Raw genomic sequence first — 17,223 nt, 5'->3', positions numbered from 1 at the left:
GTGATAAGGTTGATTTAAATATGAATTATCAAAGTAACTATAATTCCTCAGTGTGAGGGGTAGACCGCAAATAAATCTTAGGTGCTTGCATTTAGATTTAGTGCATTCTATCAATAGGAGCATTACACATCAGAAGAAAGAGAAAGAATTTGGCAGAGGAAAGAGATTTTTGGCTGACATGTAATGTTTTTATTGGTGGGATGTACTAAATCTTTGGTGCAGCAGTAACACTAAAAATTTATTCGTACATTGCAAAGATTCTCGGTACTATTATTGAATTAAAAAAATATGAATTATCATTTCTTATTCATAAGGAAGCTCTACCCCGGAGTGAATATAATGTGATCCGGGACCAATGCACCGCTTGAGAGAGTGAGGGGAGGAGTGAGGGGAGGAGAGAGGAGAGAGAGAGGAAGGAGAAAGAGAGAGAAGGGGACTAGGGAATAAATTTCCCTACCCTTGCCCCATCACAAGATGTGGGTATATCCTATGTTGCACCGACACCGACACGGGACACGAGATACGATACTCCGACACGTTAATTTTAAAAAATGTTAAATTTTGACACGTTAGGACACATTTTGATATTATATAATATTTTTAATTTATGTAGTGTATATTATATTTAATATTCAATAATTTAACAAAAAAATAAAGTTAAACTTATAATACCCATCAATTTTGCAAATAAATATAAGATATCTCAAATGTTTATATTAAACTCAATAAAATAATAACCGTAATCCAACGAATCTAATAGTTGGAACTCAAAATGCAATGCAACGTAATCTTTGAACCTGTTTTGAGTCTTTGCAACGAGTATTGTAGTGTCGGAAAGTGTCGGAGTGTCGGGAAGTGTCGGACACGACACGTTAGGGATTTTGAAGTGTCGGTGCTTCATAAGGTATATCTAACGTTTATCATTTATAAAATATGATTATTTTATTTAAAATGATAATTTTTTTTGGTAAAAAAAATGAAATTTTTCTGTCTTAAATAATATGAATAATCATAATTTTAAAAAATAAAAATTAAAAATGATAAATTTGTGACTAAAAAAAATTAACTGGTTACATTTTTCAAAAAAGGAATTTGGAATATACTTTTCCAAGTTATTTTGGGGCTGACTAGATTTATTTATTTAGTTATACGTCCTTTTTTTTGAGAAAAAATAAAATTGTATTAACTCAAATGATTTACAAAATAGACGAGGCATACCCCGCTACAGGAACCAACAAGAACAAATGTATCAAGTGCGAGTATCTAAAAACGAAAAATTTAATCTTGTCAATTACATCTTTTTCAATAAGGGGAAAAATCTCAAAAAACAACAAGGTTCGAGCCATCCAAGTGCAATAGAGTGGTGGCTAATGCCAAGCAACGAGTTTTCCCCATACGGCTTGAGATCGCCCACCCATGAATGACTCTGTTGATGGTGCCTTGCAGAAAGATGGTGCGTCTAATTAAGGGGGAGTCAGCCACAGATGGTAGCCCATATGCGAAGGGTGATGCTGCACGAGAAGAAAAGGTGGTTGTGGCTCTCAACCTTAGTGTTGCAAAGAGGGGAGAGAGCCTCTGTTTAGAAACTCCGCTCTATCAACAGTAAGCAGTCTCTTCTTTGTAGCAAGCTAGAGGATGAATGAAAATTTAGGAGGTAGAGCTGCATTCCACACAATGGAGAACCATTGAACTAGCAGCTTGCTGGCACAGATATAATCATAAGCATTGTCAGCAAGGAGCTGGTCAATATGAAGCTAAGAATCAAGCTTTTGCTTTGCCGCCTCCACATGACCCTATTTGTGTTTTATCAAGTCACGAATGAAGGCAATCCTCTTAAGTAGAAAAGAATCAGAACCACTGCGGTGGAAAATCCCAAACCGAACCACCTTTGAAATAAAAGTGATACACCCGACGAACTCACAACGAATCTTTCTTAGAATAGAGATCCCAAAGGACAAGAGAGAGAAGAGCCTGATTCCAAGATTTGAGGCAAAAGAGACCCAGGCCACCCTCTCTTTTTTTGGAGCAAATTGCATTCCAAGACACTAAAAGCTTCTTATTGCCCATATCAGATTTACCCCCACAAGAAATTTCTGCAAGAAGCGTTAATCCGATGAAGAACATAACTTGGAAGAGAAAAAACTCCTATCCAAAAATTTACAGTACCCTAGATAATAGCTCGAATGAGCTCCAATCTACTCGCATAAGAGGGAGTCTTGCACCTCCAACCCTGAACAAGCCTAGAAATTTGAGACAGGAGAGGGGCAAAGTGGTAAACATTCAACCTGGATTACATAAGAGAAATGCCTCCATCCTCTCGTGAGCTCAAGCATCTCAGTAAGGACATTGTTGTCAACATTCGTAGTGTTAATGCCATATTTTTCAGTGCTTATGGACAGACCAAAAACATCACAAAAATTCAAAAGCTTTTCATGGAAGGTAATAACATATAAGAGGATACCTTTGGAAAATATCATAATATCATCCGCGAAAGCAAGATGAGTCAAATGGACAACAACACATAAGGGATGAAAATTGAAAGTGATATTGTATTCTAGGCTCTTCAGGTCCCGCGAGAAATATTCCAAGTAAAGAACAAAAAGATAAGGAAAGAGGGGATCCCCTTGTTTCATACCTCAAGTTCTTTTAAACTGGCCATGGATCGAGCCATTCATAACCACACTTAAGGAAATGGAGGTGACACATTCCATGATCCAGGAGCAAAATTGAGTAGAAAAACCCGTGTCTTTAAGCACTCAATCAAGAAACTTATACACAGAATCAAAAGCTTTGTGAAGATCAACCTTCAACAAACACCTCAGAGATGTCCTCCTACGCTCATTCTTTTAGAGATGCTCTTGGAAGAGAAAAATATTTTCAATCATGTTTCTATTCTTTAAAAAGTAGATTGAGATTATCCAATAATATTCTCCCAAATAGGGGCAATCCGACTAGCCAACAACTTAGAGATGATTTTATATAATATGTTGCAACAAGAAATTGGCCTGTAATTACTCACTTGAGAGGCATTTTCATATTTGGGAACGAGGGCAAGAAGAGCATGGTTCACTTGTCTTAGAAGCTTGCTTAATAAAAAGAATTAATTGACTACTTCAAAAATATCATCCCCAATGATAGTCCAGGTCTTTTTGAAAAACAAAGCATTAAAACCACCAGGACTGAGAGATTTACTGTTGTCCATCCCTGCAATAATGTTCCAAACGTCTTGCTTAGAGATTGGGCTCATTATAGACTCAAAGCAGGCATGATCAATATTTGGACCAGAGTCACAAACAGTTTGGGATACAGGAGTAACCTGTCCTTGAGAACTGAGAAGATGCTTGAAGTGTTCAACAAATTTACTACCTATTTCCATTTAGGAGGTAGAAGTTTGACCATTTGATTTCTGAATACCAGGAATAAACCTCCATTGAGTAAACTCCTTAAGAACCTAGGAGATCCTTGAAGTGTTCATTAAATTCACTATCTATTTTCACCTGGGAGGTAGAATTCTGACCATTTAATTTCTGAGTAGCAGCAATAAATCTCTGATTTTTGTTTCTCTTTATCAAGGCATAGAAGAAATTAGAACATTTATCTGCCTACACAAGATATCTATTCTTCACAAGAGGAGCCAAAGACTTGGTTTCTTCTAAAGCTGGATAGCATGGTTTCTACTGAGATTTACCAATTCCAATTGGATAGCATCTATGGGATGTTGTTGCAAAAATTAAAGTTGATTTTTGTAATCAACCTCGGCTTGAGCCACACGGGTTGAGATGTTGCTAAACTCCTGTTTATAAAGAGTTTTCAGAGGACCCTTAAGAGACTTCAACTTTTTACAAACCAATAACCATACTTGTCAATAGCGGTAAGTAGCGCCGCTAAATCGCTACAGTAGCTGCGGCCGGCCGCCACAACCTGCGACGCGATGCTGGCCGGTAGCGGAGACGGCAGCGTAGCATCTTTCACAGGAAGAGAAGACGACGCTACAGGGATGCTACGGGAAAAGATGATCTTTTTTTAAAATTTGTTGATCCTTCAAAACGACGTCGCTTTCCCTTTGAAATGGGGGCAGTTTTGTCAAGCCAAGATTTTATTATTAAGGTCACAAACGAGGGACCAATTTACACCATAGAACACGCGCCAAAAGGAGAAAGAAAACGTGGCACCAAGAAGGGGTTGCAGAGAATGACATAGAGACAGAGAGCTTCGAACATGTTTTTTCCCCCTTCTTTCTTCCACTCTTCTCCGACGAGAGAGCCTGTATTTTCTGGTAAGTTCTGAACATTTCGAAGCTTCTTTGTTTCTTCTTCCTTCCTCCTTCAACTCTTCGCTCTTTCTTTTATCTTCACTACCCAGTCTTTTTCTTCTGTTTTGTTCTATGTAGTGTTCTTCTGTTTTGATGGAGGCTTCTTCTTTCTTTCTTTTTTACTTATTTTAGTGCCACTTCTGGATTTACTTATTTTACATTTTTTTTTGGTAGGCTACTATGCAGATTTTTTTTTATGCAATATACGATGCAGATTTTTTATTTTTGTGTATAAATACTCATGTTTATATGTTTAAATAAATAATAATGTGGGGATTTCCTTTGCCTTGGTCAGCGATAAAAATGAAATTGAGGCAAAAGATTATTTATGAAAATATATTTTATTATTTGGTGTTGTTGATAAATAATGATAAGCTTCCCAGATTATCTGGTGTGTCAAATTGTTGGTGCTAAAGTGTATGTCCGAAAAGTGACCATATCACGAGCCTTGATAAATAAGATTTTTTTTTTAACCTTAATTGCTTCAGTTAACTGCATGGCTAGTGCATCTTTTATTGATGCATCACCTTCAGTTCCACAACAGAATACTGCACCTTGTGGTTTGTTTAAACCCACTGGAGATAACATTGATATTGCATGGCAATGGAATAGCTTGAAGGACCCCAAGAATAGGAGATTCGTAACTTGCGATTATTGCCTAACAACTACAAAGGGAGGAATAACTAGAGCCAAAAGACATCAGATTGGTTTGAGAGAAGATGTTCAGGCGTGTAGAAAAATTCTAGCTGATGTAAAAAAAAAAACTGAAGGATGCATATATGCAGAAACAAGCTAAAAAAGATGCTAATATGGTTGATCTTGATGTCAATCAAGATGATGATGTAAAAAAGCTGGTTGAAATTCATAATATCAAAATTGGAAAAAGAGCTGGAAGTGATGTCTCTACCACTGCTACAAAGGCTGTGAAAGGTACTTTAGATTTGCATTTTTTTAAAAGGCCTAGCATAAAGTTGGTCAAAGAGCAGACAAGCATAAATAATGCTAGTAAAAAAGAGGCAAGGGCAAGAACCATTCAATCCATAGAAAGATTTTTGTGTACAAATGAAATACCATTTAATGTTGTACGCTCAAGAAGCTTCAAGCTAATGATTGAGGCTGTTGGAAACTATGGTCCACATTTGAAGCCACCAAGCTACTATGAGTGTAGAGTTCCTCTTCTTAAAAAAGAGATGGAGTATACAAAAGAGTTATTAAAGGATCATGAGGTACAATGAGCCACTTATGGATGTTCGATTATGTCGGATGGGTAGACGATAGAAAGAATAGGACCTTGATTAATTTCTTGGTCAATTGTCCATCAGGGACCATGTTCATGAAGAGTGTTGATGCTTCATCTTATGTTAAGATTGGGGAAAAATATTTGAGCTTTTGAACACGTTTGTTGAAGAGATTGGTGAAAAGAATGTTATTCAAGTTGTGACAGATAACAGAAGCAATTACATTCTAGCTGGTAAGACATCAAACTTGTTAATTTGTTAACTTGTTTTCAATTGTTGTTAATCTGTTCTTGATTATTTTTTAGGAAAATATATGCAAGCCAAGCGGCCAAATTTGTTTTGGACCCTATCTACAGTACATTGTTTGGATTTAATGTTGGAAGACATTGGAAAGATTGAGAGGGTTAAGAGAGCCATTGGAAAAGGCATAAAACTTGTAAGTTTCATATACAACCATTCATTGGCTTTGAACACAAAGTCACAAAGTTTGCTACGACATTCCTTACATTGCAAAGGTTGCACAAACAAAGAAAAAACCTTAGGAACAAGTTTATTTCTGAGGATTGGGAGAATTCCAAGGCAGCCAGAAAACCTTTAGGGACGTTTGGTAGAAGAGAAATTTTTTTTACCCGGGAATCTCGATTTTCATAAATATGATATTTACATTCAGTTTATGATAATATCCGAAAATTAAAAATTTAGAAAAATTCAGTTTCCCGGGAATCCTGGAGAATGACTCATACCAAACGTGGCATCTAGAAAGGTCGTACTTATGCCTGCCTTTTGGAATGATGTTTTTTCTCACTTAAGGTTATGGGGCCTCTTGTGCGTGTGCTTAAACTTGTTGATAATGAGAAAAAACCAGCAATAGGCTACATTTATGAGGGAATGGATAGGGCCAAGGAGGCAATTCAAAAATCATTTGGCGGAGATGAACAAAAGTACAAAGACATATTTGTTATCATTGATAGAAGATAGGAATACCAATTTCATCATCATTTGCATGCAGCGGGCCATAATCTAAATCCTGAATTCTTTTATGGCAATGATTCAATTGGAAATGATAGAGAAGTTATGGCTGGCCTTTTCAAATGCATTGAAAGGCTAATTGCAAATGAGGAAGAAAATGATACAATTACAATGCAATTAGAATCATATAGGATAGCTGAAGGCCTCTTTGGTATCAAGTCAACAATAATGCAAAGGACTTTATTAGCTCCAGGTATGTAAACGTGAATTTCAAGTTATTAATTATATAGGACTGCCAAGAGCGCCTCTATATTGTTATTATATAGGACTGTTGAATGCCTCTTTATTGTTATTAATTATTAATGCTAAGTTGCTAACAATAAACGCTTCTTATGGCATTATAGCTCAATGGTGGAAGTTGTATGGCTCTCAAACTTCAAATTTGAGAGACTTTCCCATTAAGGTGTTGAGTTTGGCTTGTAGCTCATCCAGGTGTGAGTGCAATTGGAGTACTTTTGAACACGTAATATTTTCTATATAGTTACATTTGATATATGGGTTATAAAGCAAAGAAACTAACATATTTTATGGTTAATTATGAAATAGATTCATTCCAAAAACAGAAGTAGGCTGGAGCATCAAAAGTTGCAAGATTTGGTTTTTATTAAGTACAATCAAGCTCTTAAACATCGCTATGACAGTCATGATGTGATTGATCCCATTATCCTAAAAGACATTGATGACATCAATCAGTGGTTGGTGGGAGAAGTGGGTGAAGATAATGCTGAAGATAAGAATATTTTTTATGATGATACTTTGACTTTGGGAGTTGTTGCTGATGCAAGTGGGGTTGGAGAGCCTCTAAGATACATAAGGCTGCAGACAAGAGGAACAAGAATGGTTAACCAAGTTGTACCTATTGTATCTAGGCCTTTATTTTTAAGCTCCAGGGGACTGGCAGTGATGAATGAAGTTGTTGATGAAGAAATTGATGATGAGGAAGAGCACATTTATAAGCTTAGTTCAAGTGAAGATGAAAGTGAGGGAGAAGATTTGTTGGAATTTGATGGAGAACCCGGAGATGATGATTTTCTTCATTAGTTCACTTGTATTTCATTTGACTATATCATTGTGCCAGTATAGTTTGTGCACTTTTTTTGGATACAAGTTTGTGCAGTTTTTTTGATATAAGTTTGTGAACTTTTAATGTAAAGAATAGTTTCTCAACTTTTAATATAATGAATAATTTCTCGAATATTATTGACTATTTCACTTGCAGGCTACAACTCCCAAAGCATGCTGAACCATGATGTTAAGAACATTTGTAGCACAACGCATATCAAATAATTGACGATTACAATAAAGAAACTTGTTTTGCAAATTATCAACTGTGTTTGATCAAATTTTGATATTCACATTTACAAAATAAAAAATAATTTAATATTCACAAGGTTAAGGGCATTATCTTTGTTCAAAGCTTGATTTACATTGAAATTTGCAATTGCAAGAGTCCCTTCCTTTCCCCTTTTTTTTCTAGCTATAATGTATTGTTGTGCTATGCTATGGTTAGATCTTCTCTGACACCTAATTAAATGGTTCCTTAGGTGTCATATTCCACTGGTACTTGATCCGCTCAGTTTCTTTTTGCAATGCCTACAAACAGCCACACAATATTAATATATGTACAATAAATACACAATAACAGTATGCATGGCATATATAACTAGAGCATGGGTGGACTGATGGTCAGAGTTGTGCATTTATATTTGTTAGACTGTTCTGTTAGTATAATATATCTGGCATTAATACTTCACTGTAGCGGCAATACCGCTACCCGCTACTCCACTATACCATTTTCGGGGTTGGCCACTAACTGCTATTGACAACTATACCAAGAACATTTTCCAGCCATTGTAAGTACAATCCCAATGCTCTGAAACAATGGAAGAGAAGGATGTATGATCAACAATAGCATTATTGAATTTAAAAGGAGTGTTACCTCTCATAAAAACCATATAAGTGACTATAGCAATAGAGGTATGATTAGAGATAGATTCAAAGTTGGAAATTTCTGTAGTAGAGTGTTGAAATATATTAAACCATTGTTGATTGCAAAGCGTGGTCTAATTTGCTCCAAACCCTCCCATTCATCCATGAAAAAAAGAGCCATGACTATTCATCCCCTCAAGGGCCAAATCTGAGCAACAATTGAAGAAATCATGCATCTCATAGGCTAAAATGGGAGACCCATTGATATGGTCTTGAGGAGACATAACACTATTGAAATCACCCAAAATAAGTCAAGGACTATCCAAAGAAGAGCCTAAAGAGACAAGGCTATCCTAAAAAGGCCTTCTGGTGCTCACAGAATGAAAGGCATAGATGTAGGAAACCTGGAATTGCTTAGCTGATACTTTGTACCTGATAGAACAATGAATAAATTGGGCAGTAGCTTTTAACACAGAGAGGACCACCCGGCCAGACTTTGACATAACCAAAATACGACCTGTATTATTAATAGCAAAATTATGGGTAAAATCCCAATCATTAGACTTTTTCTGCGTAATCTCTATAATAAAGTTAAGATTAAGTTTTGTTTCCAGAATAGCCATAACATCCACGCCCTTACTGCGAAGGAAATGTTGCATCCCTTGATGCTTTAGAGACAAGTGGAAGCCTCAATATCCCACTAGGAAGTTTGAATCAAACTTTATATATGAGATCTTTGGCTGCATCGACCTCCACAAGTGCCCTAGCAAAGGAAATAGACCCCATGGATCCTGTAAGATTATCAGTGTCAAGAGGAACTCTAACCCGAGATAAGATTCTTCCCAGAGCATGAGAATTCCAAAGTTCCAAAGGTAGATTACGAACCTTCACCCAAACTGGAAAGCAGCTTAGTTCCTCGTTACTGAAATCAAAGAAAGGTGACATGATTTTCATGAGCAAAGGGCGTTGAAAAATGAAGTAAGGACCCTTGGCCAGCACTTTATGCATGTTTTCTCATCATTGAATTTGAAGACTAGCCATCCACTCTCATGAACTAAATAAGAGAATGGCATTCCCCTATTTCTGGCAGGCTTCGAGGATGGCTTTCTTTCCTGGAAAATGATCTGCAGCATACCCTATCAAGCTTAATCCCCAAATCTCTTCAAGGGCTTTAACATCTTTCTTCTCAAGCAAGAGTTCATCATCAGAGTTTTATGGTGAGTATTGCAAGGTGAAACCTTTTGAAGGTTGTCGATTATCTTTGAAGAGATTCGCCCAGGGAGTTGACTCATCATCTTTCTTCTTCACTTGAGGGTTCATTACTTGATTAGGAAGTGATTCATTAGTGCCTTTGGAAGAGGAAATCTCTTCTATTGAGTCAGAATCATCCTCCTGTAGAATGCAAAAGATATTCAGTGACTCCTCAAGACCCAGCTTTTTCACAGACCTTTTATCAAACACCTGGTGAGCAGGTGCAGGCCCTAGAATAGACACTGGTTTAGTCAGGTCGACGGGCAGTAGTTAGACGCCTTTTATACTTATGTTTTAATGCCTTAAGTATTGTATTTTCACATTTCAATCCATCTAACAACTAGTGGTGCTTTGTCTAGAAGTGCATCCTTGTTCCATTCACTAACCGACGCAAATCCCCTTTGTCGCTATTTTCGGTTTCACGCATGCGTGGTAATATGGGACAACGCGATATGACACGAATTTGACATGAATACGAATACACTCAACATGAATGAGATGAATTTGAAATCGGGTTAAAACATTCGGCACGAACACGACCAAGACGAATAACCCGAACAAGACGAATAACCCGTAAACTCATAGTGTGTCGCTTATTATGCAGGTTAACACGATACGATACAAATAACCTATCAACCCCAGATTGTGTTACTTATTATGCTAGTCAACACGACACGATTAGACACAAATAACATGTTTACGACACGACACGAATAACCAATAGGAAGATTAACACTGGTCAATTTTGGGTTCGCGAGTTGACACACGACATGACACACATTTTGGCATGTCAGTTTTTGCCAACCCGAATACAACACAAATTTGAAAACAGGTCGACGCGAACACGAATTTCTTGTGTCATATTCATGTATTGTCAGCGGGTCGTGTTGAAAATTACCACATTTACTGCTAACGACATATGACAACAAAGTAAAACCAATTTTGAATAATATTATAAAATAAAACAGTGGAAATTGATTGTTACTCATAGATCCAATATAACATTATTAGGAATACCACTTATACCTAATTATTCACCTTATTATTTGAAAGTAGAATGTGAGTTGGTAAAAGAAAGAAGCTTATGCCACTAATGGCTGTGTTCTTAGAAATAATTGATATTTTGTATAAATGTGTTGGTTTCTTTATTGATATCGTAAATTAAATCAATTTAAAATATTGAAAATATATTCTAATTTATATCATTCTAAATCGCGGATTAATTTGTACCTCGAATTTGAAAAAGTTTTAGTGTAAAATATTGTACTAAATATTAATGAACCTGTTATAGCACACAGAAAAAAACAAGGAAACTGCTATTTGACATAACTTTTGTAATGAATGCAAGTATGCAACAACTCAGAACAAAGCAGCATTCACACGAAAAAAAGGACATAAGAGAATAGCATGAGTTTGTATAAAAAAAGAGAGAGAATAGCATGAGTTACCGTATAAAACTCATTTATTATTTTTAAAAATGATTTAACTATATTTATTTATTATATAACCCACCAAGGATTTTAGTAACATCATTTAATAACGTATAAATGAAATAGCTGTACTCCCATCATCCTGTGCTTCCCACGTGAGCACTATGACTATGATGATATCGTTAACCGAAAGCAACTCAACCGTTTTAATTAAGTTGGATCGGACATTAAGTCACTGATTGAATAAATCTTTTAATTTATAGTTGTAACAGTAAATATAATTTTAATTATATATTATAAAAATGCAGTTATATTAAGTTACTAACAAATACTAAAGTTGAAACAAAGTATCTTAAAAGAACAAAATTTATTTAGGAGGGTGTTATTATGTTATGGTCAAAATGAGAACATGGGAAACAGAAAATGGCAGTCCCAGAATCTGTGCCCTGACACAATTTCCATGCAACTCAGCATCCACAGATAGAACGCCAGGTTTGAGTAGGTGGCACGTTCTTTTTGCATGACAAGCAACCCAAAATCAGCACTTTAAGTCACAAATTTGAAATCTTTAGGGAGAGAGAAGGAGAAAGAGACTCACCCCATTATTCATTATTCCTTTCCAAGTACTAGAAAAAAGAAGAAGAAACAAGCCATTCATACTTGAGTTGATTGTGTTCTTGATCATCACCTCTCTGGGGGGAGAGAGAAAGAGATGGCTTACAACAAAGGGTTTCATAGCAGCAATGGAGGGAATAATAGAGGAAGGCCATATGTGTTGATATTACTAATCACATTTGGGGTTGCATTGCTTGGTGTCATGGTGCTTCACAAGCTCAGAGAGAGACGCATCTACAACCTTGTTGTCAAAGAGAAAGACCATCAGCTTCTTGCCCTTCAGCTTTTCTTGCAGGTCAGTTACTCTTCTCAGTCTTCTCTCTCTCTCTCTCTCTCTCTCTCTCTCTCTCTCGGGTTCTGTTTCTCACTTTTACGTGTTATGGAATCATCATGACACGTATGGAGCTACATGCATTAAAAATTTTAGTTAGAGCCAAGTTCAAGAAAAGATGCTGCCTTTGCTGTATTGAGCAGTTTTAGGGACTAGTGATTCGAACTTTTCTAATCTGTCAATTCTCATAATGCTTAGTCCCAGATGAATTAATCAGATCATTAACTAACCACCCAATTTGAAGAACACTTCAAATCAAATCAGCCTGAAATATCAGTTAATTATTCTTTATCCTTTTGGTTTTGTTTTGGGGTGCATTGTCAAAAATTTCTAGCTAGGATGAAAAATAATGAAGATGTTGCATTTTCAATATCCTTTCAATTCTGCAAATGTTAGGAAAGTAGTGAAGTGCATTAATTAGACCTGCAGTGACTTTGTTATGTTACTCTTTGGTTTTTTCAATCACATAGAAGGAAAGAGATCGCACCAAAGAGTTGAGAGGGAAGAACGAAGAGATGAAAGCGAAAATATACGCCCTGAGAAGTCAAAAGATGGAGCTTGCTAGAACAGTTGCGGAGATGCAATCCACCATGGATTCACTGAAAGATGAGCAGAAAGTGATGGAATCCGCGTTTGAGGAGAAGCAGAATGAGCTCAGAATGATGCAAGAAAAGGGAAGCAATTTGGGACAAGGAAGCTCTGAAATAATAGCACTAAGAGAGAATCTTAAGCAGAAGGAAGCAGAGATAAAGGACTTGAAGCACCGTCTTGAAATCCTACTTAAGAACCACCAGGTAAGCATTAATGATCATCCAACCATCTTTTCAGAAATTGTGACAGCAAATGGAACAATGGCATCACAAGATGAAACTGAGAATGATAATAAAGAAAAAGATGGAAATTCTAGTGAGTCTGCAAAATATGGGGGTGATGATGACAAGGGTATTACAAATGAAGATGCAAGTGAAAGCAAATTAACCAAGTTCAAAGATGGCGAGGTTACAGCTGAAATAAAAGATGAAATTCAGACTGATGAGGAGCTAGGAAAGAAATTTGAAGACCCTCAAGATGATGGTGGTGCAGATGTCACTGCCAAAGATATTGAGGCTGTAGTGATGGATGGTAGAGAAAAGAAAGCAATCAGAGAAGAGAAGCCAATTGCAAAATTTGATGGTAGAGGTCAGGATTTCAATGGGAAACAATTGGCTGGCGTGAAAAGGAAACATGGCCATGTAAGTAGAACAAAAGGGAAGCGCTGGAGAGCCATTGTCAAGAACAGGTTAATGGAGAACAATGGAATTTTCGAAAGTCATGATGAGACAAACATGGGCAATAGAAAGGCTTACAGAGATGAGAAGGATGAGTTGAAGGATAGAATAGTTGGGAGAGTCTCTGCTAAGGAAAATTTTGCTAGAGAGGATAAGAGAAGAGACAATAATAATCCAAGAAAAGACAAGCCAGAGGCCAAATTGCTGAAGCCTGAAAACCATGAAAACAAAGAAGATGCCAAAAACATGACAGTGAATAATATAAATCACCAGGTGACAAATAATGGCATTAATACTCACCCAGAGAAACAGAGACTGGATGAAATAATACAGACAGAAGAGGATGAAGACAGTCATGTCCAACAAAACTGGAGCAGGAGACATATCAACAAAGCTGACAAGAATGCAGGGCAAACAAAATCCAACATGTTTCATGAAGAGTCTGAAGAATTTGAGGTTTCGGATGTACGAAAGAAAGAGAAAGATGCGATTGATGATGGTGATGAGGACAAGGATACTGATGATGATTTCGTCAAGGAATCCCACTCTGCATTTGAAGATGAGAAGGAGGAGTACAATGAAGAGATAGAATAGTCAGAGTTTCAACCGGGTTTGTAATTAAACTGTACTTACCATGTCCATCTCTATATAGAATAGTGGGTGTGGGTTTGGTGTGCTTGGAAATATTTCATATTACTGACATAAAAGGGTGTATCATCTTAAGAAGTAGATTTCAGAGAAACCAGACTTCCTTTTCCCTATTTGTATTCAGTAATTTCAGATACTCGTTTCATTTGGACTAATTTCTTTTACCAAAATTTTGGACTAATTCCTTTTACTCAAACTTTCCAACATTCATGATACTGATACCAGTCAAATAAGCATGGTTATGGTTGTTCAAATGACCATCCTTTGGCACCACCTCAGAATTTCATCATTCGCAGGCTTAGATATCATGCTTGAGAATAGTAGGCATGCAAGATGGGGTTCAAAACACAAAGCAGAACGCCAAGGTTTCCTGAAATTGCACGCCGTATGAGATTTAATTTATCAAATATCATCTTTTGATGAAGAGAAAATGACTATTTCGGTCGAACTATTATGGTGAGAAAATGAATTACTCTTTACGACCTTGGTGCGAGGATCATTCATGTATAGATAAAATAAGAACATAACATAGCTTCCTTCGGGTAGTTAATGTCAACAAAAGTAATTGCTTGCAAATGGAGAGGAACGCATGAATTGGCATAAAATGTGCAAATATAAAGTCAAATTTAACACATTGTTCTGGAAAGAATCATCTCCCAATATTCATTCACTGTGAGGATTAATGAATAACTAGCCAAAAGATTTGTTTGCCAGCAAACAAGACTGAGTCCAAAAAACTCGGAAAAGTCCGGGCACACACTTTATTACCAGGAACACTTCGGGTTGTAAATATGCTCCAAACCTCAGTGTGGTGCTTTCACCAGTTGCTGGAAATATTCAGAGCAGAGCATTAGTTAGCAAAGACTAAAATTTGAACACGTCCCAAATAAGATACAGATGTGATTAACACGACAGTACACTAAACTGTTAAAAGACAAAACCGGCCATCTAATCTAATTATGATTAGAAAGTTCACTTACAAAAATGTCTTTTTTTTTTTTTTTGGTAAACACAAAAATGTCTTTAATATAACTGTTCTATAACGTTCTAGACTTTTTTTTGTGTGGCCAATATGATAAAATGCACCAACAGCAGCTGTGCTTGAATAAGTTTTCATTACCCTAAATTGAACATTATAAGATTAAAAAAGCACTTGAGAAATACAAGTAATAGTTTATCTGTTTGTCAGACCTACTGATCCATTGAAGTATTGCACGCTCTGAGCTCATCTGATTATACTGCCTTACAATATTGCTTCTCAAAAACAAACTGTCTTCAGTGACAGCATAGTTGAAGCACCAAAACAACATTTCATGAAATAATAAAATCTTATTTCTTAACTGTCAAATGAAAAATCCTACAGTTGCCTTAGCGTTCAGCAGGAACCTAAAACAAAATACTGGAGATTTATAAAGGGCAAACCCCAATGTACAAAGGCTCCTCAACTTTGTGAGGGTGGGGGTGTTGGAGGATTGCACACAGCCTTACCTCACATTTATGCATAATACTGGATATTTATCATCAAATTCAAAACTATTGTGGTCTTGTGGAGAATTTTCCCAAACTACGGATGTATTGTGCAGTACACAGGCTATGAACAAAAGACCGTGAAAATATTTTAGAATGGTAAATGGTGCGAAATAAATATTCTTATGACAGACAGCAAAAACAGCATTGCATAAATCAGTCACAGCAAACAAGGTTAACAGATTCATAATGAACGTAGCTACGAGCCTACAACAAGCTGATAAATGGTATTCTTAGTTGTACCAATGAAAACGAAAATTGAAAGTACCTCTTCTTTCTTGCCCTTGCCTCCTGTAAACAACTTGTATCCCCCAAAGAATAGTAGTCCCCAACCAGTTAAAGAGACAATCACAAACTGCAAGCACAAACCAACCAGTCAAGAGAATACTCGCACACATTCAGTGTCCAATATAATGATCCAATCATCTCACGGTAAAAACCAATAATTTAAATTGGGTGCAGTAGATCTTCAAACACAAAACTAGAGACTCACGTGCTCTTCCTTCCATTTAGAAGGGCTCATTGGGTCTTGCCAGAAGTTAACTTTAGCGGGGCCATGGGGATCTGCAATAGTCAAACGATAAATCCATTCCACAGATGTCAGAATTGCATACTAAACACAAACCCAAAACACACAAAATCAATTTCTTCACAGAATTCAAAGAATAGAAAGACCAAACACCTATTGATTGAACTATATTCACTTGGGTTTCTAAACACCATGAAAACCAAATAGATAAAAAAATATTCAATTATTTACTTATATTTTTTTGGTACCATTTATAACCATTAGACTCTCCTTTCCTCCCCTACCCAAGACCCCTTTTTCCCACCTTGTTCATTTCCCAGTTAATATTTCAAAATAATAATAATAATAATAAAACCAAAATTGAAACTTTAAAATCTCATATTTATCAACAAAAAACCATCTTCCAATCACAGCTTTCTCAAAATTCAATCCACCCACCGATTCCTAGGTTTTTGTAAAAATTACCGGCCATCCAATAGAAAGGGAAACGAAATTATTGTGAACGCATAGACCGGAAATACGATAAAAAATCAGGATTAGAGGAATTTTAAACCCAAAATAAAAAAAAAAACACCATAGATTTTGATGGAATGGTAAACGGGATCGCGAAAGAAAAAAGTGGAAGATTACCGGCAGCTCCAGCGAGACCTCGGCGGTGGATGAGTTGAACGGGAGATTTGGCAGTGGAAATAGTAATGCGGCTTAGAGATGCTGCTCCACGAGCAAGAGAGGCCATGGCTTCCGAATTTGAGAGAGAGAGAAGAGTGTTGTGGCGCTGGTGCTAGTGGAAGATGGAAATGCCCCAAGGAAAGCTACTGAAACGACTGCGTATCGGTGTCTTTTTTTTTCTATTTTCTTTTATGAGTCTTCTGACTGGATTATTTATTTATTTATTTAAATAAACCACACGTATTTTATATAGGGATAATTATGTTTGAGTTGGATATAGAATTTATACTTTAAATCTTTCATAATGATGGTACTGAAAAGGATGAACATGGTATAATTATATTCGGATTATGATTTGGCTTTAAATCAATTATTTTTCTGTAATAGAAAAATCAATTAGGGCTTGAACGTGGTAATTAAGCATTTAAGCTAACTCGCGCTAAGTAT

General features: G+C 36.4%; 2 protein-coding genes across 2 annotated transcripts; one reads left to right on the top strand and one right to left on the bottom strand.

Moving 5' to 3' along the window:
- Positions 1-11,861: 11,861 nt before the first annotated feature.
- LOC133303151 (uncharacterized) lies at positions 11,862-13,997 on the top strand. Its single transcript, XM_061503031.1, has 2 exons — positions 11,862-12,099; positions 12,606-13,997. Exons 1-2 carry the CDS (start codon positions 11,902-11,904, stop codon positions 13,995-13,997), a joined length of 1,590 nt encoding a protein of 529 aa, XP_061359015.1. The 5' UTR covers positions 11,862-11,901.
- Positions 13,998-14,558: 561 nt separating this feature from the next.
- LOC133303142 (uncharacterized) lies at positions 14,559-16,913 on the bottom strand. Its single transcript, XM_061503023.1, has 4 exons — positions 16,738-16,913; positions 16,072-16,142; positions 15,847-15,933; positions 14,559-14,878 (listed from the first exon to the last, which is right to left on the bottom strand). Exons 1-4 carry the CDS (start codon positions 16,841-16,843, stop codon positions 14,855-14,857), a joined length of 288 nt encoding a protein of 95 aa, XP_061359007.1. The 5' UTR covers positions 16,844-16,913; the 3' UTR covers positions 14,559-14,854.
- Between the last annotated feature and the right edge of the window lie 310 nt (positions 16,914-17,223).

The sequence above is a fragment of the Gastrolobium bilobum genome, unplaced genomic scaffold (genome assembly GCF_033153095.1).
Source record: "Gastrolobium bilobum isolate Gb01-03AN ecotype WA unplaced genomic scaffold, APGP_CSIRO_Gbil_v1 utg36121, whole genome shotgun sequence".
NCBI lineage: Eukaryota > Viridiplantae > Streptophyta > Magnoliopsida > Fabales > Fabaceae > Gastrolobium > Gastrolobium bilobum.
Note: the sequence above shows the minus strand (reverse complement) of the source record. Positions and strands in the feature narration are given on the sequence as shown.

Coding starts and splice junctions, on each gene's coding strand:
- LOC133303151 (XM_061503031.1), top strand. CDS start 11,902: ATGGCTTACAACAAAGGGTTTCATAGCAGCAATGGAGGGAATAATAGA. Junction 12,100..12,605: donor CCCTTCAGCTTTTCTTGCAG/GTCAGTTACTCT, acceptor TCAATCACATAG/AAGGAAAGAGATCGCACCAA.
- LOC133303142 (XM_061503023.1), bottom strand. CDS start 16,843: ATGGCCTCTCTTGCTCGTGGAGCAGCATCTCTAAGCCGCATTACTATT. Junction 16,143..16,737: donor AGGTCTCGCTGGAGCTGCCG/GTAATCTTCCAC, acceptor TGACTATTGCAG/ATCCCCATGGCCCCGCTAAA. Junction 14,879..15,846: donor GCAAGGGCAAGAAAGAAGAG/GTACTTTCAATT, acceptor GAATATTTCCAG/CAACTGGTGAAAGCACCACA.